This window comes from Solea senegalensis, linkage group LG17, assembly GCF_019176455.1.
Source record: "Solea senegalensis isolate Sse05_10M linkage group LG17, IFAPA_SoseM_1, whole genome shotgun sequence".
NCBI classification, from domain to species: domain Eukaryota; kingdom Metazoa; phylum Chordata; class Actinopteri; order Pleuronectiformes; family Soleidae; genus Solea; species Solea senegalensis.
This window is the reverse complement of record NC_058037.1, coordinates 8,710,958-8,737,154: the sequence shown is the minus strand read 5'-3', so window position 1 is coordinate 8,737,154 and position 26,197 is coordinate 8,710,958. Positions and strand designations below refer to the sequence as shown.

The 26,197-nt window shown below is 40.7% G+C and overlaps 1 protein-coding gene across 2 annotated transcripts; it reads left to right on the top strand.

Moving 5' to 3' along the window:
- The first annotated feature begins 13,078 nt into the window (after positions 1–13,078).
- Positions 13,079–23,109, top strand: tmem63a (transmembrane protein 63A). Of its 2 annotated transcripts, none has more exons than XM_044049802.1 (23): positions 13,079–13,198; positions 14,363–14,560; positions 15,262–15,347; positions 15,451–15,529; positions 15,903–15,940; positions 16,070–16,212; positions 16,502–16,553; positions 16,655–16,763; positions 16,936–17,006; positions 17,144–17,224; positions 17,496–17,613; positions 17,994–18,127; positions 18,543–18,677; positions 18,818–18,971; positions 19,050–19,156; positions 19,480–19,566; positions 19,781–19,846; positions 20,051–20,213; positions 20,367–20,472; positions 20,566–20,733; positions 21,473–21,588; positions 21,669–21,710; positions 22,287–23,109. In XM_044049802.1, exons 2-23 carry the CDS (start codon positions 14,411–14,413, stop codon positions 22,446–22,448), a joined length of 2,367 nt encoding a protein of 788 aa, XP_043905737.1. In that variant the 5' UTR covers positions 13,079–13,198; positions 14,363–14,410; the 3' UTR covers positions 22,449–23,109. The 2 variants fall into 2 exon arrangements, with proteins under 2 accessions (XP_043905737.1, XP_043905738.1); XM_044049803.1 differs by having other exon boundaries at positions 13,092–13,142.
- Positions 23,110–26,197: the final 3,088 nt, after the last annotated feature.

The window sequence follows — 26,197 nt, the reverse complement described above, 5'->3', positions numbered from 1 at the left end:
CATGAGATTAGATTAAGTTATCCCAGCCACATTTCCTATAGAACTGTTCTGGAGAGAGATATTTCATTCAATGGGCTTCAGCTTAAAGTGCGAGACGAGCAAATTAAGCCTTTTTCTACAAAGATCCCTGATCATGGAACCATAAACAGGCTTGAAATCCTCATTTATAATATTAATATATAAAGGATATAACAACTAGCTTTGAATTGTAGTTGCTTTAATCAGTAATCGATGCCCAAATATTGTGCTTTATGCAGTGCTCTATATCTGTATTGTATATTTATTGTTTTTTTAATGTTGTTATTGTTGTGGTTGTGTATGTGGTGCTGCTAACAGACTCTGTCTTGACTAGTTTTAATCTCAATGTGTCTTAAAGGAATACTTCACCGATTTGCATTTAGCCTTGTATTACTATAGAATATGGGTAGTATTTTTGAAAAAGTATTCTTTCTTCCCAACCTCAGTTTCCCCTGAGTCGAGAAATATCTTCATTGTTTTTTATGTAACGTGCCCACTAGTGACGCTTGGTCCGAGGCTTCAAATTGCAACGCTAACTCGCTTTTTAGACCGGACTTCAATCCCAGAATGTAAACAGTGTCCGCCATCTTTGCTAACAGTTCCGCTAACAGGACCAAGTGTCACTGGTGAGCACGATACAAAGAAAAGAATGAAGATATTTCTCGACTCAGGGGAAACTGAGGTTGGGAAGCACAATTTTTCAAAAATATTACCCCTATTCTAGTCATACAAAGCTAAATGCAAATCAAAAACACATTCTTCACGTTCTGCGGAAGGTATTGTGTTATATTTCCGTTGTTATTCTCGTCTGTGTGTGCCTTTCTCCCCTGCTGAAAACAGCTGCCGACTGTGTCTGAACAAAGTGCAACCGTGAGTGACACATGTGGTTTATCTGTGGCTCATTAAACCAAGACAATGGCCAAGTGGCTAAAAAAGAAAAAAAAACCTGCTGTGGACCTAAGGTGAACTGGAGAGTTCATCACGGCAAACGACCACTTCTACACAATGCGCGGTAATTTCAGCCATTGTACATCCAAAAATATTGATTGAGGCACTTTCAAAGCGCAGTGTGCTCGGATCTTTGCGGCACTTTCATTTCAAACAAACTCTATCAATCAGGATGTCCTTGCCTGCACTGAGCTAAAAGTACTTTTTTGTTTCCAACATCTGGCCACGAAGCACCCCCCGTTCCCTCTGTCTAAACTATGCAACACAATAAAAATGTCACCACCTCAAAAAGCAACCCACAAAAATGCCAACGAATGTGATCAAAATATAGATATGATGTCCTTGGAGATCACAGACACGAGTGAACACACGCACACCTAATCGTTACCTTAACAAGCATGCCGGGGCTCTGAGGCGCTGAGCTACAAGAGGAATGAGGCACAAGCCTTCCTCTGAACCTTGAGATATGAACAGTTTGTTGGTGTGTGTGTGTGTGTGTGTGTGTAGCAGCACTCACTCTCTAGCTGGCTGCTTAAGAATCCAGTCACATCTCTTGCTAGCAGGCAGGCAGTAAGGCGCTTTCACGCTCACAGGTTTGCTTTGGTTGGGTCTAATACCCCTTTCTCTCTCTATATATGTGTGTTTGTCTCCCTCGCTCCCTCTGTATGTGTGTGTTCTTGTATTTGTCACCTCTTCAGGCACAAACCCTGACCTTGTCAGGACCACGTAGTCCACATGGAGACCAACACTGGGTCCTAACAAGGCAGAAACTGGTTAAGTTTAGGGTTAAAGATTTGAATTGTCAATGCAGTATCCTAAGAAGAACAGTAACACAAACCTGTGTGTGTGTGTGTGTGTGCACATGCCTAAATCTGACTCCATGTGTAGCTAATGCCCCACTTCTTTGTCTCTTCACTTTCAGTTTGTGTGTGACAGTTGTGTGATGTTCATACTGTGTGTGCGCGTGTGTGTGTTGGCTCTCGGCAGAACTGATAAACCCACTTAGACTCTTCCATGATCTCTTCGCTCTGGGCTGGTAACCTCCTGCCTTGCCTCACACTCACACACACACACACACACACACCACACACACATGTACATGCACACACACGGACACACACACACACAAGCGCACACACACACACGTGCACAGCTCTCTGCTTTAGCTGCTAGCTGATCTGTGACGGCCTGCCACTCAAAATGCAGCTCTGTTGAGACACAGCACAAAGGAGAAGAGGAGGCTGGGAGTGGAGGGAGGAAGAAAGGGGGGAGGAAGAGGTGGTGTAGTGAGGAGGGGAGAGAGAGAGAGGGGGTATCAGTGTCTTTCTTAAGGGTGCCTGCTAGCTCTCGCTCTCTGGCTGTCTCCTTATCTCCCTACTCCTCACTCTCCTCCAACTGACCGGCTTTGGCAGCTGCTCTTCACTCCCCAACCCAACACCCCACTGCCTCCCCCCCCGCCACCCTCCCACTCTCTCACTGCCCCATCCCTGTTTCCTCCCGTCTTTATTTTTCTACCTGACTGAATGTCAGTTCGTCTGCCTCTCATTTACTTCTCTCGACAGTGAGACTTAGCAAAAGATGAAAGCGGGGGGAAAAAAGCAAAGGGAATGGGGAAGAGAGAGAGAGAGAGGCAGAGCATGTCATGAAGACATCTGCAAAGACGTCTCCACACAAAGGAAGAGTCTACTGTATAGACGAGAGAGGGTTGGAGAGGAACTGCAGCACTGAATGTATGGTGATGGTGAAGGTGAAGGCAGGGAGGAAGAGCGCTGCTCATATCTGCACATGTTTTATGAGTGCATGCTGTATCACTGGGATGCAACTAACAGTAATATTCCATGAGCTGCAGCTCATACTGTAGCGCTCTCCAGAAACACCGTACATAAAGTCAATTATGAGGAAACCAAGTGAACACATTTTTAAAGGATTGGGTCACCCAAATAATGAAATAGCCTAATGCGTTTTCTGGTTTTCATGCTTTTTAATTATCCTTGCTGTAGATTAGGTTTAATTTGGCCATGGTTAGAGTTATCTGTTTTTGTTCTGTTTCTACCTCCTTCAAAGATTATGTGAATAGAATTTAGTTTAAAAAAAAGAAAAAAGTTTAAACTTTTACTGCATTATCTTGACACTATTGTACTGTCAAATGAAGACTGACCATAGTGAGGATGAATCCAAAACTATGGAATAACTAGGGATGGGTATCGGTATCAGTCAGTAACGATATCGGTCTGATACTGGTCAAAATCCCTGGATCGGACAGATAAAAATGAAAAATATAGAAATGCAAACATCCTCTATATCGTGCACATGCAGAATTATGTTACACAGAGAATGTCTAACAGCATAGTTGAAAATGATTGTCAGGCTGATATCGGTAGCATTAGATGCATTTTAGCCTCTCTCAGCTAATAGTTTTGATTTTTGAAGCACGCTTGACTGCTTTAACAACTTGTTTTGAGTGTAAAAGATGTCACTGTACACTACATGTCCGACACCAAACAGCAGAGCATTCTGCAGCTAAAATCTACATATTTCCTACAGGGGTTGGTAGTAAACAACAACAAAAACAACAACAACAAAAAATCTAGATAAGTAGTGTTCCTCTATTTTAGCTGGATGTGTCAATAGGGAATGTCACAAGATGACAAGAGATCTCAACACTGCTACACTGAGAGGAAGATGCCCAGGGCCGGCCCAAGCCTTTATGGGGCCCTAAGCGGAATTTGATTTAGGGAGAAGCCAGTGCTTGGCTATGATTAATACACATTTAATACTATAAATTGCATTAATTGTAGTTGTGTTATTTACACATTTAACCAGTTGAATCCAAGAAGTGGCCTGGTATTAATTTGCACTTTCGTATTCAAAGTGAAGCACTAATTGTGGTGATACTGAACAACAAATTAAACAAATAAACCAGTTTAATGACACTGGCTTTTAAAATGTCACATACAAATAAAACACATGTGCAAATGGGCACTAAATGAGCAAACATTCAACTCCAAAATAAAAGAGATAAAAAAGTTTGGTTTTTTCTCCTCCCACACGCTTAGTTCACTTATACCTTGAGTCGTTTTTGAGTGGGTTTTTCCACCAGTTGGAGTTTGATCAGCATTCACTCCACGGTCAAATGACTCTGCAATTTGACTCTGCGATTTGTATCAGCTGCAGCTTCCATTTAGCAGCAGAAAGAATGTAAGACCAGAGTGAACATGCTCATTTTTTGTTCTTTTCCATTTCATTTTGGACAGAGATGTGACATTTCTGGGGCAATACTACAACGTACATTAATTTTCCAGACCTTTAGCATAGCTGTGAGCATTAATGCTGGCAACGACCCTTAGTTTTTTAGACTTACAAGAGCGGTCAGTATCATCTATCATCTTATTTATCTACTACTTATTAATTGTATAACTGGTACAACAATGCAAATTGGGAATCTTTACCAGGTATATCTGTGACTTTTAGTGTAAAAAAAAAAAAGGCTTGAGAGAGTCGTATGCAGCTGATCAATGACTCAATGACAATGGTTTACATGTAAGTTACACATGACAGTCTTGACCATGACCATAAAATGTTTAAAACTGTATGTGAATTCGTATAATCTGTTTACATCTTGTTGTAGTCTACTGCCCCAAGTGGCCGGACAAATCAATTAATGTATTAAGGGGATAAAAAGGTACAACTGACAGAAGGGAGCCTGGGAAATCAACACAATAACAGCTTCCACCAGAGTGTTTCCTTAAGTTAATGATTGTGTCACAGTGAGAGAACAGTAGGTGACAAAACAATCAGGATAGTGGAAGCTTCTCTGTGTCGTGGACTTGGGCGAGGAAGATAAAGTTGCAGTGGGACAGAGGCAGGAAAACCGAGGACAAGTAAGAATTGGGGGGAGAAGAAATCGAGCTGTGATCCCCAGCAAGGCCAGACAAATGACAGCAACAAAGTTGGCGATAAGGCTGGGGAGGAGTAAAGAGACAAAGGAAGGAGTTTGTGGTGGTGAAAGTGCGTGCTCAGCATTATGGATCCATAGCCCTGGGTTAGAGAAGACAGAGAGAACTCTTCATCAGCACCTCGACTGCTGCCGATATCGCTGAGTCATCATCACCCTGATACACAGCTGCAGGATTTAAAAAAAAAGAAAAAAGAAAGACCTTCAACATCACCACCTCCATTATCACTCATCAGCCTTGTCATTATCACTACACAAGATAAAAGTCATTTGTATCTAAAGGAAAATGCAGATATGGTCACATTTAATTCACGTTCAATCATTCAAACTGTTGGTGGAGTTTATCCCCCTCAGCTATTCCTCCCAAAGCCTAGTGGGAAACGCTGGAGCTGTTGGGCATCTTTCCCAGTGGCAGCCTCGCACCTGCCTCTGGCAAAAACAGAATAACTATGCAAAACTCTCTTTGACTCGCACAGGCTCCCTCTCCTTCCTTGTTTCCTCTTTCCCTCTTTCAGTTTTTAATTAAACAGAAGCAGGGGGCTGCAAAAACCTGCTACTAATTACACAGCCGCTGCCTCTCTCTCTCGCTCTCTCTCTCTCTCCTCTCGTCTGTTTGCTTGTTTCTCTCCGTTCCTCAGTCTCCCTGAGCTGAACTGGAGTTCTGCCAACCGCCTGTGGAATCACTTACCAGCTTCCACGACGGGGGAGAGAACGTGTGCTTGTTGGAGCCACACAAACAAACGTGAGGAATCACATGCATGCAGACACTTTGGCACAAATGTGTGCAGGCACAGATGCAGAGGAGCATCACGAGTCAAAGAGTGCTAAATGCAGACACAAACACACACACACACACACACACACACGCGCGCACACACACGAGTCACGCTCATCATCCTGACACACTTGTGCTCAAGCGTTTAATTCACAGCATGTGTGTGTGTACTTGTATCTGTCACCTCTTTAGGATCTTTTCTGGCACAAGTACTGACCTTGTCAGGACCAGTAAGTAGGAAACCATGGCCTGGTCCAAATGAGGCAGGACTGGTTAAGTTTAGGTCTAAGATTTGAATCGTGAGTAGGTTAAGATTAGGATTAACTGGCTATGGTTGTGGATAACGCTTCGTGTAGGCCGTCCAAATGAATCTAAAGAAGAATGGCTGTGCGAACTAGCATGTGTGTGTGTGTGTGTGTGTCTGTGTGTGTGGCAGGCGTGGGGGTGATCAGCTCCTTAATGAGCGAGAGAACACTAATCATATTTCACACTGACAAACACACAATCTCAACATCTGTATCTACTGTGGCCCACCGTCTCCCCCTTTCTCCTCCAACGCAGTAGCTTTCTCCTCCTTCCTCATGTCCTTCACCTCAAACCCCTGCTTCCTAGCCATCTTTTCGATCACGTCCATGTCTTTCCAGCTTTCTATCACTCTCTTTTCCTCCCCATCACTCTGCTCTGTCTCTTTCCCTTTCTCCCCTCTGAAGTGATCAAGCACACGCTGAATGCAGCGAGAATGCTGAAAGCTTGAGGCTGACACCCGTCTCAACCTACTCTCTCTGGCTCCCTTCATTTAAATATGTATCTCTCTCCTTCTACTTCTCCCTTTCTCTTTTCCACCCTAATAAGACCGTGCACTCTTATTTAAGCCTGTGCTTTGAGCTGGTTGGCGGCTACACTGTAATTTAACAACGGGCAGTCCAATCCATCAGAATGTACACACACTGCTGCCCTGAAACACCTGCAGGCGAGTGTGTGCATTTGTGTCTGTGAGAGTTAGTAAATCAGTGAGTTGGGAAAGGGGGGCGGTGGGGTGCAAAGGAAAGAAAATGGACCAAAAAAAAAAGGGGAGGGGAAACGATGGCAGAGATAGCACAGAGTTTGATATAAAGACAAGTATCCACAGAGGAAATGCACAATAATGGCTCTGAGCAGTGTTTGACAGAGCAGGGAGTGATAAAAACAGGAGTGGAAGCTTGATAATAAGCAGTAGAGGGAGTAGATAGAGAGAGATGCAGCTTTGTAGCTAAAGTAGCTGGACAGCAGGAGTGGGCGGGACACAGGAGCCCCCTCTGCTGCAATCAAGCCTCTGTCACCATCTGGACGCCATTTTAAAACCATCAGCTCTGGCTCCCCATGTAAACAAGGGCGCGACCCCAAACATGCTCCCCTCACTAAATGGGCTTTTTCTGGCAGCTGCAGACCCCAAAATGGCTGACTTTGTGGGTCGAGAATTGGAGCCAGAATGGCTGACCGACCGTATTACAGGGAAGGCCATTCTGTTCCTCATTAACTGCAGCATTTCTGACTGTGTACAAAAGATGTCGAATTGTCGCTCATCCAAAGTGAGTCGGTGGAAGTGAGTTCAGCGCTTCTACATCCACCACAACTGATGACTTTGAGGGAAAAACCGGATGCACGACGTCTGCTTCAGTTGAATTTTTACATTTGTTCCCGCGTGTAGACGGACAGATGAGATAATGACAGATGTGCTGGCTCATCAGCGAGTCACTTTTCCGTAATGCAGAATGTGTACGGACATAATGTTCGTAAACATCAACTTAATATGATGTAGAGTGAAATCTTAGACGTTTATGCAGTCTGGTGGTGAAACGGACTATTTTTTAAGTTCTAGCAGGACATAAGCATTTCGATGAAGCATGAAACATTACTATTTATTATGATTACACTGTTGATTATTTAACAATTAGATATAGCTCTTACAGTTCAGCTAACGTGCTGTGATACACAATGATATCACTAAACAAAACACTATTTTTTTTACTGTGAGTTCAGAAAACACAACAGGGTTCACTTCTTTGTCCTAAAATAAAGCTATAGTGGGCTTTGAATCAACAGGTTAATTGAATTGGCATTTAGATTAACACAAGCAAATAAGCGAGCGAAGATTACGAGAGTGGTGGATTATTGAGAATTATGATGTGCTTACATGGATGTGGGACAGAGATAGAGAGATAGGGTCTATGACAGAGAAAAACAGGGGGAGCATGGAAGAGGGATGTGTGTGTATTCCTGTGGGGGATTGTGTATGTGTGTGCGTGTGTGTGTGTGTGTGTGCATGCAACAGAAACAGAAACAGTTGAAGATCTGATGCAAAGTTGAGACACGCACATACGTGTGCACACACACAGACAGACACGTATTGCAGACTGCAGCAAGATAATGACATGGAAATGATATGGTAATGATATGGTAATCTGGCAACATTATTCTACCCACCAAAGACTGGGAGGGAGAAGAACCCACCACAAACTACTCACACACACACACACACACACAGGGATAAGGTGAAAACTATGTAGTGACATGGCTAAGAAAAGTTACAGCAGTATCGGAGGGGATTCAGTGTTAATGTCAAAATGTTGACGATGAGAGGAGAAAATCTTTGCTTACACACACACACAGTGTGTTGTTTATCTATTCTTCTTAGGACACTGTACTAAACAAAGCATTATCCCTAACCTTAACCATAACTAGTTAATACCTAACCCGAACCTTAACCCTAACCACAATTTAATTCTTAGTTCCAATGAAATTAGGTTCTGATTAAGTCCAGGTTTTGGTCTCAATGAGGAATACTCGTCCTAACAAGGTCTGTGTTCATTCCAGGAAAGGTCCTAAAAAGTAAAAAGTAACAAATAATTACACAGATACAAGTACACACACGCACACCAAAATTAAATATAAATACCATGCCGAATAATTATTACCTCAATGTCCACTTTTCTCTTCTTTTTTACAGAGCTTTTTAATTATTTTGGATTGTTGTAAGTAGTTAAACCAAACTGCATCTACATGTACAGTCTTTGTTGTACATTGCAGATGAAGTCGGAATAAACATAATAACAGACCTTAAGCATCAGAGTAAAGCAGACCATAAAGTACTGGACTATTAATAGACCTTTTATTGCACAGGTCAGAACTTTCTACGCTGAATACAACACTGCCACCCGCTGGATAAATGGTAATACTGCACTTCAGTATAATTCAGGGAAGAAAATTAAAAGAATTGTATATATTTTTTGCGATAATATAACTCATAAAGATATGTAACTGACAAATCATTATAACTTATAATTAGTTAGTTAATTGTTCGTTGTTCAAAACATCAGTTTTAATTATTCGTTATTAATGTCACATATTATTATTATTATTAGTATTATAATATGGAGAAGATGTGATTTCTAGTCAAGGCTAATTTGCAATCCCTGTCCCTGGTTTTAGGCTTTTCTAAAAGCTATTTGGGTAAAATATAAAATACAGCAGCTACATTAGTTAAATTTACATTCAATAGAGACATTGTGGAAACTGGAAAGTGAAACACAGCCCTGTAAAGGGTCAAAAAACAATAAAGGATATACATCAGCTCCATTTGTGTATGTACTGTAATGTACTGTAGGTTTTTTAAATACCTGCACTGATGCCATTCTTTAGGTGAAAAAAAGGTGCATTATTCATGTGAATAATAAAAAACAATCATTAGAATGCTATTTATTTCTCAACACCAGATCAGTAGTTTGACCAAAATAAATGATATGTTATAGTTTACAGTGTCAGTGAATGGGATTTTAAAGTTTAAAAAAAAAATAAAAAAATAGTGTATCCAGAGGTAAACTAGATGTTTGCTAACCAACATTACCATTCATTCCGTCTTATCCTTCCCCATCTTCCTCCCCGTCTTCCTGCCTGGTTGTCAGTGTTTCCCTCAACTCCCATTTAAGTGGCTGGGATTGACAGGTGGGCTATATCCATGCAATATCACCCAGCGCACGTTCCTATTCCCTCCTGGAGCCTTCATCCGCTGGTCAAATTAACCTTCCGTGCCAACGGGAGGGGGCCCTGCGTGGGCCAATCAGCAGGTGATTAGGCCTGGGGTGGGAGGGGTGAGGGGTCACCGCGATGAGGCCATCGCAAGCCTGATTGGTTTCAATCAGCGGCCGGTCGCAAGGACAGCTGGGAGCTGAGCTGCAGTGAACACTAATCAACGCATCCCACGGTGAGGCATGAACAGTCAGCACACACACACGCATATAAATGCACACACACACACACACATGCACACACACAGCAGATTGATGTTGGCATACACACACTGACATCATGGACATCACAGTGTGCACACTTTCACACGGAGACAAGAAACACAGACAAATACACGCAGTGAGACACAGAGAGCAGAAATGAACAGTCAGGACCACAACAGATAAACAGAAAATCTCATAATGGAAAGCCAGAGTAAAGAGAAAGGGGGGAGAGAGAGAAAGAGAGAGAGATGTGCTCAAAGCAACCACAGAATCTCACACTAAATTGAATGACTAATTGCATTGGATTCGTTAATTTAACCACTGGCACATCTGATAGAGGCCCGTGACGTTGGTTATCTATGCCCTGTCCTGCGAGCCACAGTAAAACATCTATGTCTCGTGTTCTGCTGATTCTCATTCATTCCCCAGATAAAAAGTACAACACTGACCAATTTGCAGATCGGATGGAACAAGAGAGGTCACAAAAAGCACATTTTAAACCTCTGTTTCATTGGGCTGACAGTGGAAAAGCTCTGTGATCTGATTACGACGCCTGCAGCTGCAGGAGGATAGTGTACAGTAGGTCTGTTCTCACTTGGATATATTTGTTACACGTAAGAGCAACTTGCTTCAAGTATTTTTATTTTCTAAAAGCCCTGGCATTAAAACAAAGTGAAATGGGTTCCATGGCAACAGTGTCACCGTTTTCTTGTGATATGACCTTTTAATGGCCCTGTCTGACACAACATGCTACACTTTCTCTCCGTTTCTTTTCTTCTTCTACAAAGAATACAAAAATTAAGTATTTACTGTATATCTGCTCAAAACATGAGACAAATACTTGACACTGCTAGTGAGTGAGTTTACCAGCAGCAAATAAATTCACATGCCGGGCCGGGGCCCGAGAGGGGGAGGATGCAGATGGAGCCCACGGGAAGGAACAAGACCCCAACAACAATAGTAATCAGCTCTGGCCTGGAGCAGTAAATGTCAGCAACGCATTATGATACTTATCATTCAAACTCTGTCTCTCAAACACCTGTCATGATCCACGGCGGAGTAATCAGTCTCAGCCTCGCGCTGATGATGCTGAGACACTGTGGAATCTGGATAAAATGCTGTTGTCCATACAAAAATTGCATAGTAACAGTTGCCAAGAAGATTTAAAGGAGCTGGAAGTTTCCTCTGCCACAAGACAAAAGGTCATGACATGTACTCTAGACTCTATCTTCAGGTCAGACTATAGAAGTAACTCACTGCAGTACAGAAGTGAACACTGGTGAGAGGAATGATGTTTATATCTGACAAAATCTTGACTGTTATTGTACCCAATAATCTTCCATACAGTTTGTAGCACCCTTGATTCTCCAGAAAGTGTTTGGAATTCTGACTGGTAACCACTGTTTTGTTGTTGTTTTTTTACTATGTAATCCTGGTTATTTCTAGGATTAATCACATCAGACATTAGACAATACTCTCAGTATGTGGAGTATGAAAATACATCACTAGCTGTAACATATGAAACAAAGCTTTTACTCTGAGTTAATGCAGTGCATCAGTGGGTTTACCAGTTAGCATTAAAGAAAGCTACAGTGTTGAAACGTTACCCTGCAACTGCACACATGCTTTGCTTCATGCGGCTCTTTTGACATCGCTCTGTTTTGTTAAGAATGGTTCATATTTTTGTTCGTCACAGGTTACAATTAATTCTAGCTTTTTACGTTTTACAGTATTAATGTGGTTATGCATGTTGCATAGAGACTTACAAAAGAGGAATAAGCTACATAGAAGAAGTCCTGGAAAGAACTCCACTAGATAGGATCAGTGGACTGACAGAGGGTGAGAGTGCAGAAGTGGATCCAAGTGCAGTAGGAGATCGTGCAGGGGAGGGGGTAAAAGGTAAGTGCTAGGGCAGAAGATGCTCTAGAAAGAGCTGGGTCTTCAAGAGCTTCTTGAAGAGAGATAGGGACCCTCCTGTTCTGGTAGCACTCAGTAGGTCAGAACAACACACAATCACACATCAACTGTATGTTAGTATGGCCTGGGGTGGAGTATGAGGCAGCTGGCCCCTGGGCACAGACTGGAAAAGGCACTACAGCCCCTGTCGTTGCCACACAGACACACAAATTAGCTGCGGTACAAATATCGTGCAAAAGAAAGTTATAAATATTTTGATTTTATCATGTAAAGAATCTCCCTGATTCTCCTCCTCCCACGACTTAAACATGTTTTTTGTCAAGCAACACCTGGCGAATAATAACCTTCGTTAGTTGACTGAGGGCTGAGGGGCTCTATTAAGCAGGGCCGGCTCTAGGGAAGGCCATATAGGTGGTCGCCTAGGGCGCCATCTACTGGAGGGGTGCCAGACGACCACAAACAAAAACAATATATGAACATAAATCTGCACATTGGTGCCCTACTTCTCTTAACAAATAATAGTTAAAGACAGAGAAAAGAAAAGAAAAATATGCAACATGTAATGTAATGTAATATTGCAGTAACTTATTATTATGAGATATTAAGTCATAATTATGAGAAAGAATTGAATTATTATGAAGTAATCAGTCATTATGATGAGATAATAAGTCATTATTATGAGATATGTCATAATTATGAGATAATAAGTCATTATTATGAGATAAAAAGTCATTATAATGACATAATGAGTCATTATAATGACATAATGAGTCATTATTATGAGACAGTAAGTCATAATTATGAGAAAGTATCTGATTATTATGAGATAATAACTAGTTTTCACAGAAAGTAAGTCATAATTACGAGATAATAAGTAATTATTATGAGATAGTAAGTCATATTACAAGATAAGTCATAATTATGAGAAAGTATCTCATTATTATGACTTATTAATATATATTATTATTTTTCAAGTAGATGAAAAACAGGCTTCCATATAAATGTCTAAACTAATAAATAAACAAATAAACCTTGCATAAATGCCTCTTATACTTCCTAAATTGGAGATATCTGGGCTACATTCATTGTCATTGTTCACAAGTGTGAACTGTGGAGTAAAGTGACTTATCGTCACTCCAGCAGTGGAAACAGCTTAACACGTTTGATTTGCTTAAGTCTAAGGGAGGCTCCCGCACGAGTGCGCATGCGCACAAGAGCGACATAAAGAGAACGAAAGCGATGACGACGGAGCATATTTCAGGTATTATTTGCGGTAAAGAAACAAGTTTCCATCTGCGTAGAAAACACGACTCTCAGGTAAAAGCACATAACTTCTGTTACTGTATAGAACAGCGAGTGTTAGTCTCTCCAGAAGAGTTTGGGGAGTTTTGTAAGCGTTTGTTGACATATTTGTGTGGCGGTTTGAGTTTTCTGTAACTTTTTCTCGACTGTAGCTGTCACCTAAATGGCGCAACATTAACCGCAGCAAAGTGTGTAACTTTGGGAAGTTGGGTTAGAAAACAAGGAACTTCTCTGTCTCTGTGAAGTGAGTCAACTGTTAAGAGTGCGAAGAGGTTTCACTCTGACGAGAAATGCCCGCACTCTCTTAAAACTAGAAAGACAACATTATCTGACTCTCATCTCGTCAAATCTATCACTCGGTAATTTTAATGTCTCGGGTTAACAGTAAAATGTGTTTTTGGTTTTATTGCTGGCTTATGAATTATGACTCACAGCCGCGTCCTCGTGACTCCGCGAGCGTGTTCCATCAATTTTCTGAGGTGGGGCGTGAGTGCTCTGTTTGTGTCCGTGACAGCAGGATTTGACTTGGTTTCCAGCAGTGAAACCGCAGAGTCACTCAGTCACTGGCTGTAGTTGGAGCGTTATTTAACTGACGTCCATGTCTCCGTGACACGAGAAATGTCTTACTACTGCTGCTGTCCAGTTTTAGAATAATTAAAAATGCAACTATAATGTAGATGCTTCTGGATACACGAGCGTAAACACAGAAGGTTTTCTGAATCTAAAAACACTCCAGTAACTTATTCAGGACATACGTTTCATGGTTCTTCACATATAACATTCAATATTGTGTGTATAAATGTGTTGTTTAGTCCACTTTGACAACTAGATTCCCTGTACAAAACATGTAATTAATTAAGTATTCATAAACAGAGCAATACTAATGACATCCTCTGTTTTAACAAGCTCATCACAACCGATATAGAAAGTATAATTTGACTAGTAGTCACTCAATTACATTATTTTCAATGAAAATTGACAAATCAGTGTAAATTCAAGCAAAAATCCCAAATCTGAAAGTGCTGCCTTTATATAAAATGGCGTTCCTCTGTATTAAGTTAAAATGTGCTTAGATTCACAGTTATTTTTATTTCAGATCATCAAAAATAGTAGTATTATTAAAACTGAGCAAGGCATTTGAAGACGTCCTTTTGGAAACTGTTACTTCTGCACATACAGGCTGCTACTGTCAGTCTCTGAAGACAAACTGCCGGTTCCACACCAGCGATGGCTTCCCTGTGGTGGCTGAACTCGAACCTCACCACTCACTTTTCAGACAACGAAACCTGCATCAGCTCGGCACACAGCACCGTACTGACTGGAGTCCCATTTGGAGGAGTGCCGGTTGTACTGCTTCTCGATTTTGCTGTCTTCCTGGTAAGTGTCTCTCTCGTTTGCCTCAGATGTGATTCCCGATCAAATGAATGTCCTGTGACGCCAATTATGTCAATTATATCATGTTCTTTCTGTTGTGTCTTCAGAGGAAGGAAAATACTTGCTCCTCCCTAGACTACAATCTTTTATTTTAAGCGTATTATTTAACTAAAGGAATCTTAACAATCTGCGATTGTGAGCTGCAACTAAAGATTATTTTCTTAAACAATTCATCTGTCGATTATTTTCGTCAATGAATGAAGTATTTGTCAGAAAAAAGTTGATTGTTGTTCCCAAACTGCGAAAAGATGATGTTTTCAGATGTTTTAACATTTCTTAAACTTTTATTTACTTATTCATGTTATATATTTTCTTTTTAAAATAGTTTCTCCTTAACTTATTTATTATTACAATTATCTTTTTTACCTTTACATTTTTGGGCTTACAATTATAATACACCCTTTTAAAAAAGTTGTTATCGATTGCACTTTTTTATCTTTGTAGTCATATCTCAAAGTTGTCTGTGTTGTTTTGAAAAGTTTGCGTGCAGCACCGTGGATCTGTGTTTGTAAGGTGCTCTGCAAATAAAACTGCCTTGCCGTTCTTTCTCCCAGTAAATATGTCTTCAAGTGTAAATATTACTCAGTACAGGTCTTTCCACTGCGCTGTAATGAGCTATAATGGGTTTTTCTTTTCATCTACAGGTGCTGCTCCTCATCTTCTCTATTATCAGGAAGAAGTTTTGGGACCATGGGCGTATAGCGCTGATAGCAGATGCAGACACTGAATGGTAAACGAACAAACTTAAGCTGGTAGTAGTACACATACTGATCAGAAGACGAGAGCTAAGTAGTAAACTGTAATTATTACTGACACTTGAATTTGCATTTCAGGTTCCCCGAAGCAGGAAACCATCGCAATAAGCGCTTTTTATCCTTTGTGTCTACAGACGATAACTTAGAATATGAACAGGTATGTAAAACCATTAAACTGCACCTCTAGTCACGTTATGACAAATCAACACGGCTATTTAAATATTGTTTTAGTCATTATAGAGTAGATCAAGACATAGCCAAGCTTTACGATAACTGGCGTGACATCCTATCCTATCCATTACTAAGCCACTACTTTACTCTTGTATGCTTTTGACTAAACATTACAGTACAGTGATACGTCATCAATATAATTTATGGCTGACTGAGCAAAGATTATCTTAATATTTTTACAAATCTGTGGTAAAATATTAAAGTCATTGATGCATATTAAACTTGTTTAAACTTGTTTTTACTGATATAGAACCCTAACTCACCCTAACCTAAATATTGGTTGCTCTCTTTGTCTTCAGGGATTTTGCTCCTGGCTGCCATACATCCTCACAATGGAGTAAGTGTCCGTGGTTTGACCCCTAATTTAATAACGCCCATTGTTTCTTATCTTGTGTCGTATGCATTTCATGCTGCGTAAACAAGTCATGTGTTGGTTTTTCTCATTTGTGTGCTGTGTGTGCGTCAGTGAGGAGAGAATCAAAGCCAAATGCGGCATGGATGCCATTCACTACCTGTCCTTTCAGCGTCATGTGATCATCTTGCTGGTAGTTATGACCGTCACCTCCCTTGCGGTCATACTGCCTGTCAACTTGACTGGAGACCTACTCGGTGAGTTCAGTGTTATTACTAACTGTCTCACGGTCTCACAACATTCTACAAACTAAAATACTAATATCCACTACTGTCTGTTAGTGTCTGAAACGCATACTTACATACTTTACACTGTATTTTCACCCATTAATTAAATTCTTTTTTTTTTTAAAAAAGTCAATTTAATCCAATCTAATTTAGTCAGGTGTGTATTTAATTTATATTTTATGGTGTGTTCATGGAGCTTAATTTTCTTGACTCTACGCACTCACATTTTAATTAAAAACTGTCTGGTTTCCTCTTTTAGGCAATGATGCCAAAGATTTTGGAAGGACGACTATTGGGAATCTTCAAAAGGGGTAACTATTGAATGAGACTATGAACCTATTAAAAAAGCTTCGATTGCGGAGGGGTTTTGTGATTTTAATCGTGCCAAAATGTTTGTCATCTCTGCTCCCAGGGACAATCTGCTGTGGTTGCACACAGTGTTTGCCGTGATCTACCTGGCCCTGACAGTTGTCCTGCTGCGACGTCACACATCGCAGATGAAAGACATATACAGCGAGACAGTGAGAGTTTTGATGTTACTTGACATAAGGAACTTAATTCACACTATTTCTTTCTTCTATTCATCTTACGCTGAATTACACCTCTCTATAGGGAGATACATGTATAACGAAAGCCGCAGCAGATCATGGGTCAATCTCACTAACTAGATGTCACTACCGTTTCCCTTCGTAGACCAGAAACACCCTGTTTGTGTCCTGGATTCCCAAAACGGCAACAGAGGAAGCTGTGAAGACCCATTTCACGTGAGTGGACTTAACTGTTAAAGTGCATCCACCGTCCTCAGCAAGTTGGCTCTCAGTCTTGATGCATTGTACTCGCATCTCACCATAAATAGTAGCCACCTGCCGCATTCCTCACTGTTGTTATTGTTTTTGTACAGAGAGGCCTATCCTTCCTGTCAAGTCACTGCTGTGACTCTGGGCTATGATGTGGCCAAGCTCATGCAGCTTCATAAAGAAAGGTGAGAAATCACATGTTGCATTTAAGTTGTGTGGAGTTAATCTTCCTTAAAATTTTAGTTTTACACTGAATAGATTTCTCTGCAGCGTGACAGTTGTCCATTGCTACAAATCCAGAAATTCACTGTGTATTTCACGCTTATTGTTTTGCATATTACATGAATGTCTATTCTCTCTATTCCCTCTGAATGAAGGTGCAAGCAGCATGTGAAGCATATTCCACATTAAACATTGTTACTTCATTTAAACCAAATTGTGTTTTTTAACCCCCAGGGTTCGAGCAGGGAAAAATCTACGCTACTACGAGCTCGTCTTCCAGAGAACAGGAAACCGTGAGTTGATAAACCCGCGCGTGTGTGGGAGCCTCTGTTGCTGCGCCAACTCTGAGAAGGTGAGATGAATGCTTTCATCATGTGTCATTTATGTAAGGATTTATTGGAAAAGATAATTGAACTAAATACAGCAAATCCAAGGTTGTAATTCATTTCACTCACATGGGCAAGGGTTTAAAGCTGCTGTGCGTAATGTTGTATGATTTCATTTTATACATTCTGCCACTGTATAAGTAAAACAGAAACGAGGTTATTTGACAACATTCTTAGAGCAATCAACACTGCATTTGACTATGTTTTGAATGTTATAGACTATTGTTTATACTTAAACGTTACACACACTACAGTATTAAGGAGTTACTTTTACTGCAAGGTTCAAATAATGATTTAAAGTTTTAAATATGTTGTGTCTGTATGCTTTTTTTTTTTTTTTCTTTAGGTTGACGCCATAGAGTATTACCGTGCTAAAGAAAAGGACCTGCTGGAAGAGGTGAGCAACCAGGTGGAACTTGTGCCACAGCGCCCCCTGGGGATGGCTTTTGTGACCCTGCAGAACGAGGCTATGGCTAAGCAGTGAGTAGCTTTTTCTGAGCGCTTGTGTCTGTAATTATACGGTGAAGAAACCACTGTTAAATCTGAAGCATGTGACAGAACATGTGAAACCCTGTCCAAGAGTAATACTCACAATAATGTGGTAGATCCAGCCCACACCTTTAACACGTGGACAGAGGACAGAGAAGACACAAAGAGCAACAGAACACAGAGTGACACGTGACAGTTGAAAATATATATATATAATATTTGTTCTCAACTATGATGAGTCTGAAATCAGCAGGATGACATAAGGTGACAGTGTGTGTCATCTGGTTTAATCAAGACATTTACTCTCTTTTATTGTCAACACATGACTTGTTTTTTTTTACTGGGAACAGGTCATTGTCGCATGTTAATGTTTATCACTAACTGCTGTCATTGACTCTCACGTCAGCATTCTGAAAGACTTCAATGCAGTCGAGTGTGGCAGCTGTTGTGGGAAAGAGCCCCAGCCTTCATTTAATAGCAGAGACCTGAAAGTGAATAAGTGGAGCATCAAGTTCGCCCCTCACCCAGAAAATGTGTTCTGGTAAGACCTACGGCACCAAACCACCAAACAAGTCATTACGTCAAACGTCATTTGGATCATTTGTCATATTGTCGAATTATTGAGAATACACGTTTTTCTCTCTCTTCCTTACTTCTTCCCTGTTCCTCCTTGTGCCACAGGGACAATCTGTCAGTGCAGGGATTTCCCTGGTTCATGCGCTATCTGGTGCTCAACGTCGCCCTTTTCTTCCTGCTCACCTTCCTCACCACTCCGACTATCATTATCAACACCATGGACAAGTTTAGCGTGACAAAGCCCATTGACTATCTCAACGTGAGTCTCATAAACTTTCAAGTCAAGTTTACTTTCAAGTGTATTTAAGTGATCTTTTCTCTCTTTTTTAAACCTTAGAGCCCTATTATCAGTCAGTTCTTCCCCACTCTGCTGCTGTGGTCCTTCTCTGCATTACTGCCAACCATAGTCTACTATTCCACACTAGGAGAAGCACACTGGAGCAGGTATCACTATCTCTTTCTCACATACACACAGACACAGGTTTGTGTAGTTGTGCTTCTTTGTACACTGCATGGACTTCCATTTATCTAGTCAGCCAAAACAAAGCCTTATCGTCAAACCAGTTCATACTTAACCCGATCATATTTCAAAGCTCTAAACAACCAGTTCTTCAGACATTAGGTTTTGCCTTATTAGTATCAGGTTTCTGGTCCTGACAAGGTCAAAGTTTATGCCTTAATTGGTTATAAAAAGCTAACAAATGAAGAACACGCACAGACACACACACTGAGGAAATAGGTTTGATCATATTGCCTGTGTCTCTCAGGTCCAGTGAACAGCTGAGCATGATGGGTAAACTCTACTTCTTCCTGCTCTTCATGGTGCTGATCCTCCCGTCACTCGGACTCACCAGGTAATTTGTGTAACCGTCACTTTCAATAATCAGGTTTCCAGGATCCATGATGATTTTATATTTGCACTAGTAATTCACATGCAATAAACTTAAGATTTAAGTTAGACATGCTTGTGTGTGTCCACAGTAAAATGCGCAGTATATACGTAAACGTCACATGCAAGTGTTATCTTCCTTTCAAGCTAGTTATTGTATTTTTCCTTTGTCTTTTCAGTCTTGCTGTATTTTTCCGCTGGCTGTTTGATAAAGAGTTTCTAGCAGATGGAAAACTAAGGTTTGAGTAAGTATTTCCTCTTTACTGATCCGTGCGTTAATCAACAATGTTCTAATTTAATTTCACAGATTCAACAAGAGTTTGTCTCACTGTTTCAGTCCTTCCTGAATCAAGTTCCTTGTCTTGTCCTAAATGTATTTTACTAATCAATTGTACTTTATTGTCCTCTTTTCTTTTATCTGTTTGTTTTCCCTTTCTTCTCTACACCAGGTGTGTGTTTCTACCTGACCAAGGGGCCTTTTTTGTCAACTATGTGATCGCAGCGGCCCTGGTCGGCTGTGGGATGGAACTGCTGCGGTTGCCTGCGTTACTGCTTTACTGCATTCGTTTGATATTTGCGAGCTCTGCCGCTGAAAGGAAATATGTCAAACAGGTCTGTAATATTCTGTTTAACTATAACTTGTATTGTGTTATCAGAATGTGTATTATAAAAATATGTTATTTATATTAACAAGATCGATAAATGAGATCTCATGTTTGCTTCTAAACTCACAAACCATATAAGGATAAGTCTCCTGTCTTACAGAACCAGGCTTATGAATTTCAATACGGAGCCATGTATGGATGGACCCTCTGCGTGTTCACCGTCATCATGGCTTACAGCATCATTTGCCCTATCATCGTGCCATTTGGTGAGTATATCAGTCTTTACTCGAGCCATATATGTAAAGTCACATGTTGTGTTGTGGCTCTTAATGGCTGTCTTGTGTGTCTGACTCCATCAGGTCTCGTGTACATGCTCCTGAAACAGCTGGTGGACAAATACAACCTGTACTTTGCCTACCTGCCCGCCCGCCTTGACGTCCATGTCCACCTGGGAGCTGTCAATCAAGCTCTGGCCGCACCCATCATCTCCCTTATATGGCTCTACTTCTTTTCCGTCCTCAGAACAGGTAAGAGACAAGCGTCGGCTTAACTCGCCAAAAGGGGAAAGCTGTATTGCGGAACTTTTACACGTTAGATTCATTTTCAGATGAGTTCACACAACACTGATTTAAGCCTATCAGGTGTATGATGAAAACGTAAAGAAATGTGAATTCTAATGCTCAAAAAAACTGGTGTACACACACAAACGCTGCCTCATAGTATTGCTTGACAGAGCCTGTTTTTAGATGAAGGCTGCAGCATACAAATGATGCTCCATCATTTATGCTCTAAACTAAACGGAGGCAGAATAATAACATCAAAAACGACACCCAAAAATCACCTAAAATTACACACTGCAGTAGTAGTGGTATAGAGTTGCGGACGTCACGTGACTGCTATGAAACGCGCTCACAGCGAGCAGAAGAGGGAGCGATGGGAACAAACACAAGCAACAGATTTTGTGCTTAATTCTCAGTAAATCATGGACTGACATACAACTGACATACAAGTCTGCACAGCAACGTTAACAGGGCAATTATTTACATTACACTCTGCACAAGCTCGTTTCACAGCAGTGATTCACCTCCCCTGTCTCTCTGGATCTGTTTAAAAATTAAGTGTTAATATCACAAACTCTCTTAACATTCCCATCCATGATTCCTTAAGTGAAGTATGTCTACAGTGTAATAACAATGCCATTATTGCCCTTGTGTAAGTGTCCCATGACATGCAGCTGCAAAATAAAAGACTTTGTTCATGTGTTAGGTTTCTGGGCTCCCACATCTCTTTTCACCCTGGTTGTCCTGTGTATCACCGTCTTTATTGGCATCAGCTACACCTGCTTCGGTCACTTTAAATACCTCAGTCCACTCAACTATAAGGTGAGTGTTCGCCTCTGTGTTCACATGTTTGCCGTCTCTCAGAATGACCAAGCCCTAATGTGGTTTGTTTTATTTTGCAGGTGAAAGACAAGGGCGAGGAAACAGCAGAAGAAGACACAGAGGTATTGCTCTTATTATGCAACAAATTCCAACATCATTAAATCACAACTTTGATATTAGGTTGTGGTATATTCATGCACTTGCTGTCCTCTTATTATGTCATTGATGTTTTAAAGTTTTTTTATTATTATTATCTCAATCACAGTGAAATACCAAATTAGGGGATTTTGTGGTTGAGAGATATAAATATATATAACACAGATCCTTCCGAGTATTTCTAAGTTGTGACGGCATCTAGACTTGCGTGAGATTGTTGAACAAGTTTAACTGCTCTCCAGGCTTTCTCACTTCTTAGGGAGTGCCAGGCAATCAAACTCTTGTTTGTGTGATTTCACACTAGACTTGATTCTGAGTTGCTCAACCAAGGCTTTCCTCGTTCCAGTTTTCTTCCAGGCCGAGCTCATATCCACTGCAGCCTAGTTTGCCTAACAAACCTACTAGAGGTTTATCCTTTGCTAACCTTTACCATGCTCTTGCGTCAAAGTCATACTGATACGCACTATATTATCAAAGGTACAGTATGTGTTTCTGTTGTGTTTATTCCTCATTTTTCCTCTTTTGTTTTTGAATAATTGCAGGTCTACCTGCCCAGAGTGCTTAATCCAAAATCACCAGCCAGCACCACACTGGGGTCTAAAAATGATCAGTCTTATGGCGCCACAGAAAGTAGCCTCAACAGCAGCTTCAGTCCAGTGGAAGAAGTGTGTTTTAACAGTGGAGGCAAAGGCAAAGATTCTTGATTCCTCTGACGACGGACTGAGCTAAACCAATGACAAACGGGCAGAGTGCTTTGGTTTGAGCGGACATCGCCTGCCAAGGGAATAATGTGTTGCTTGATGGTAACAATGCACTATTTATATCGAGTAATATAAGATAAGATATTTATGTATTAGTAAATATCAACAAAGAGAACAAACGTATATGCAACAGTATTGCAGGAGTTTTGCAAACAAAAACTTTGGTATGAAGATTTCTACAAATGATGAATGAATGTTTTGACTAGGTCAGCCTTTAAATGTAGGGGTCGGTACACTTTGACATTTTATACAATGGTTTTAGTCATGTGACAATTTGTGGTTCCGCGGTAACACTGGATTTCACCCACACTTTATTTTCGAGAGAATTTACATTTATGATTACATGTTGGTGGTGAACCTGAAACATACTGTACATGCTATTACAATTACGGGGGTACAATTGTACCGACTCCCCCCCTCTGTAATGTATTTTGAAATAATGTATATAATTTAATCTATGCCAATCTTATCTTTTTTTTTAATGTGTAATTCAACAAAAGGAGCTACATCTTTAAAGCAATGCGTTCATTAGTTGGAACTAATAATATGGACTGTTGAAACACTGTGCTGTTAAATAAATAAAATACATGCAGGAACAACTGTACTGCTGTCAGGGCTTCTCGTCACTTGGGGGCACTGTTGAGCAGCGGTTGGGCAACTTAACCTCTGCAATATTCATGAAGGAGAGAAGGACAAATGCACAGTGTTGCACTGAGGATTTTCTAACTCGGGTCCGACACTGTATGAGCCAGTTAACTGAGCGACAATCCCAGTAGCTCCGCCTCCTCACCTGATCTTTTACTGCTGTCTCCCCTTCTGTTTTCCTTTGGCTCCCACTTGTTGTGCCCTTTTCCCCTTTCACAGTACGGTACCTGCCTCTGCAGAAGAAAGACCTCTGTTGTCATTTAAGGGCTTTGGGCATGCTAATTAACACAGTTAAAGGAGTACTAATGTGACAACATATCTGCACTCACCACTTTATTAGGTACACCTGCTCTACTACTGCTTAATGCACACATATAACATGTAGACACGGTAGACAGGTAACTGTAACTGAAATAACCACACTTGATAACGAGGTATGCAGAAAACCATCTTAACTTAAAGCAGAAGGGCTACAGCAGCAGAAGAACACACCAGGTGCTACGTTTGCTCTTAACTTTGTGTCTTTGGCTTGTGAGTGTAGGTTATGAAAACGGGGGTTTGCCTGCTGGATGAGGGTCTATGTAACTTCTAATAAAGCCTCACTGTCGTTCTTGAACTGGACAACAAAAATGAGAAGCAGCTTAACAACAGCTGGGTGCTTCCTGTATCCTACCCAAACAAGCCCGATTCTATGTAAAATGATCCCCAGTATGCCGGACATGATAGTGAAACTCTCAATATCCCTTTGGATTGTTGATAAAAATCACAAACCTCTTAAGCAAAGAGAATTAAAAACAGCCAGTGCTTCAACAAATGCAGTGAGAAAGCTGTGCGGGGTCAGGATGCAGGGGCACTAATAACTCGCAGATATCCTCATGTGGCTCCAAGCATGACTTGAGAATGAGATGAAGATTTTTGATATTAGACACTTGAGCCCTGATGGTTGAGTCCGTTTAATGCAGTTTCAATAAATGCTCACAGCTGGAGACTGTCTTATGTTGGCTCAGTGGAGCACCAGAAACATGACGTTAGGCTGCTCAGGTCTGGGAAGCAGAGTCCCAACAGCAGCAACTGAAACTACAGTGAACACGTGTGTAAAAAAAAGACCACTCGCTAAACTTTGACCTGTTGTCAAACACCAAAAATTCCCTGGCTTCGTTTCCGACACACATGGATTTTGACCTCTGCTAATGGACGTGGGAAAGTCTAATCTGAAATATTTCTAAATATAAAAAATGCCCTGCTTGCAGAGCTTGTTTATTTGTTCATAATGCTGATGCCGACAATGTCAACAACTAGGACAGAGACCTGTAAAATAGGCAGTGCCATTAGTCTTCAAAGTCGCATTACTTGTTGGAAGAGAAATATGATGTGACTCTCCGACCATTGATACCATCAGTCAATTTCTGAGCATCTGAGTTGTCAGTGAGATGATCTTCAAACACCGATTCAGCTGATTGTAGCTCAATATAAACAGCACGTAGTGATAAGAATCTTTCACATTTAAAGAAAATTAGGTGTCAGTGCCATCTGGTGGCCAACTTATCAAACGAGAAACCATTTAAAATGCCTTTAAATATCTTTTCTTTCTTTCTTTCTTTCATTTATGTACGGGAAGTGGCCCTTTGACAGTGCCGTGGTTGGAGATTCACAGGTGTAAATCATCAAGTTAATGACGGCTGAGTTCCATTTAGCTTCCTCAGTTTCAGTGTGCATGCTGGCTCTGACTTCCATGTACTGAACAGATTCATCGTTGACAAGTTCAGTAAAGCCTGAGCTTTTCCTGCGTGTGAAAAACATCGCTTTACAAGGGTCACGGTCACTTGTTAGATGACTCATACAACAATATATACCATGTATAGTTTATATGCTGTGAGCAAATATTAGTATCGTCTAACCAGTTTTGTATAAAGTACCTTAAAGGGATACGTGGGTAAAAGTACAAGTAGAAAATTACTTTGAAGTCACCGCTTATAATATTAAGTAGTAAGTAAAAGTCTTAAAGTATATACATTTAAAAAGTACATTTTATATCATAAAATTACTTTGGATACTTAAGTTTTAGAAGTAGTACTTAATAGTATTTTTATTTTAGTAGTATTTTTAGTATAGGTATTTAAGAAATTAAGTGTTGAGATTGAGCCATGGTGGCTCAGTGGTAGGAGTAACTGGAAGGCTGTGGGTTCAATTCCTGGCACTTTTAGTCTATGTGTGTTCTTGAGCAAGACACTTATATACAAACTATAGTGTAAAGCAGCTCATCAAGACTAGAAAAGCTCTATAAAAATAAAGACCATTACCAACTCTTCTTCTTCTGATGTTACTTGGTAGTAACGAGTAACAAAGATAGTGAGAGGAGATGTAGTGGAGTAAAAGTTTCAAGAAATATACATAACAGTAAGTAAAGTATAGATAGGTGAATTATGTACATTAATACACTGCATGTAACATATTAGCTGAGGGGACAAAAATAAATAACGTGTTTATACTTTCAAGGATACGGACAAATACTAATGAATGGAAACCGATAATACGGATTATAGTACGTGTTGTGAAATGAAACCGTAGTGATTTAGTCTGAAAGCTACTACTCTCTTCTCCAGATCAAAACATTTATCGAGTCTTAATCCAAAAACCTCTCTGATTGTGTCTTTTATGGAGGTGTGCAACCCGCGGAACCCAGTGCTCTCGAAGCATTCTCGGTATTGTTTCCATCCGTGCTTTTGTGCACTTCAGACACTATTATTTAGTCACTTCACTCCTTCTCTTTCAGCGTTCACTTAATTCTGCACTCCCAGGCCACTGGACTCAAGAAAGAGCTGTTGTGTGTTTCTGTGTGTGTGTGTGCATGTGCGTGTACTTTTGAACGTGTGTACGTATCAAATGGGAATTAAACCCATTTAGAGTTCTGAAGTTTTAGGGTCAGGTTTCCTTCGTGTCGCCACCAAGATCGATGGATGTGACCTCTCACTGCCCCAATTTGTATACAAACATAGCACCGGCCAATGGCGGCGTTGCATGGGATCTTGCCAGCCAATGAGGACACC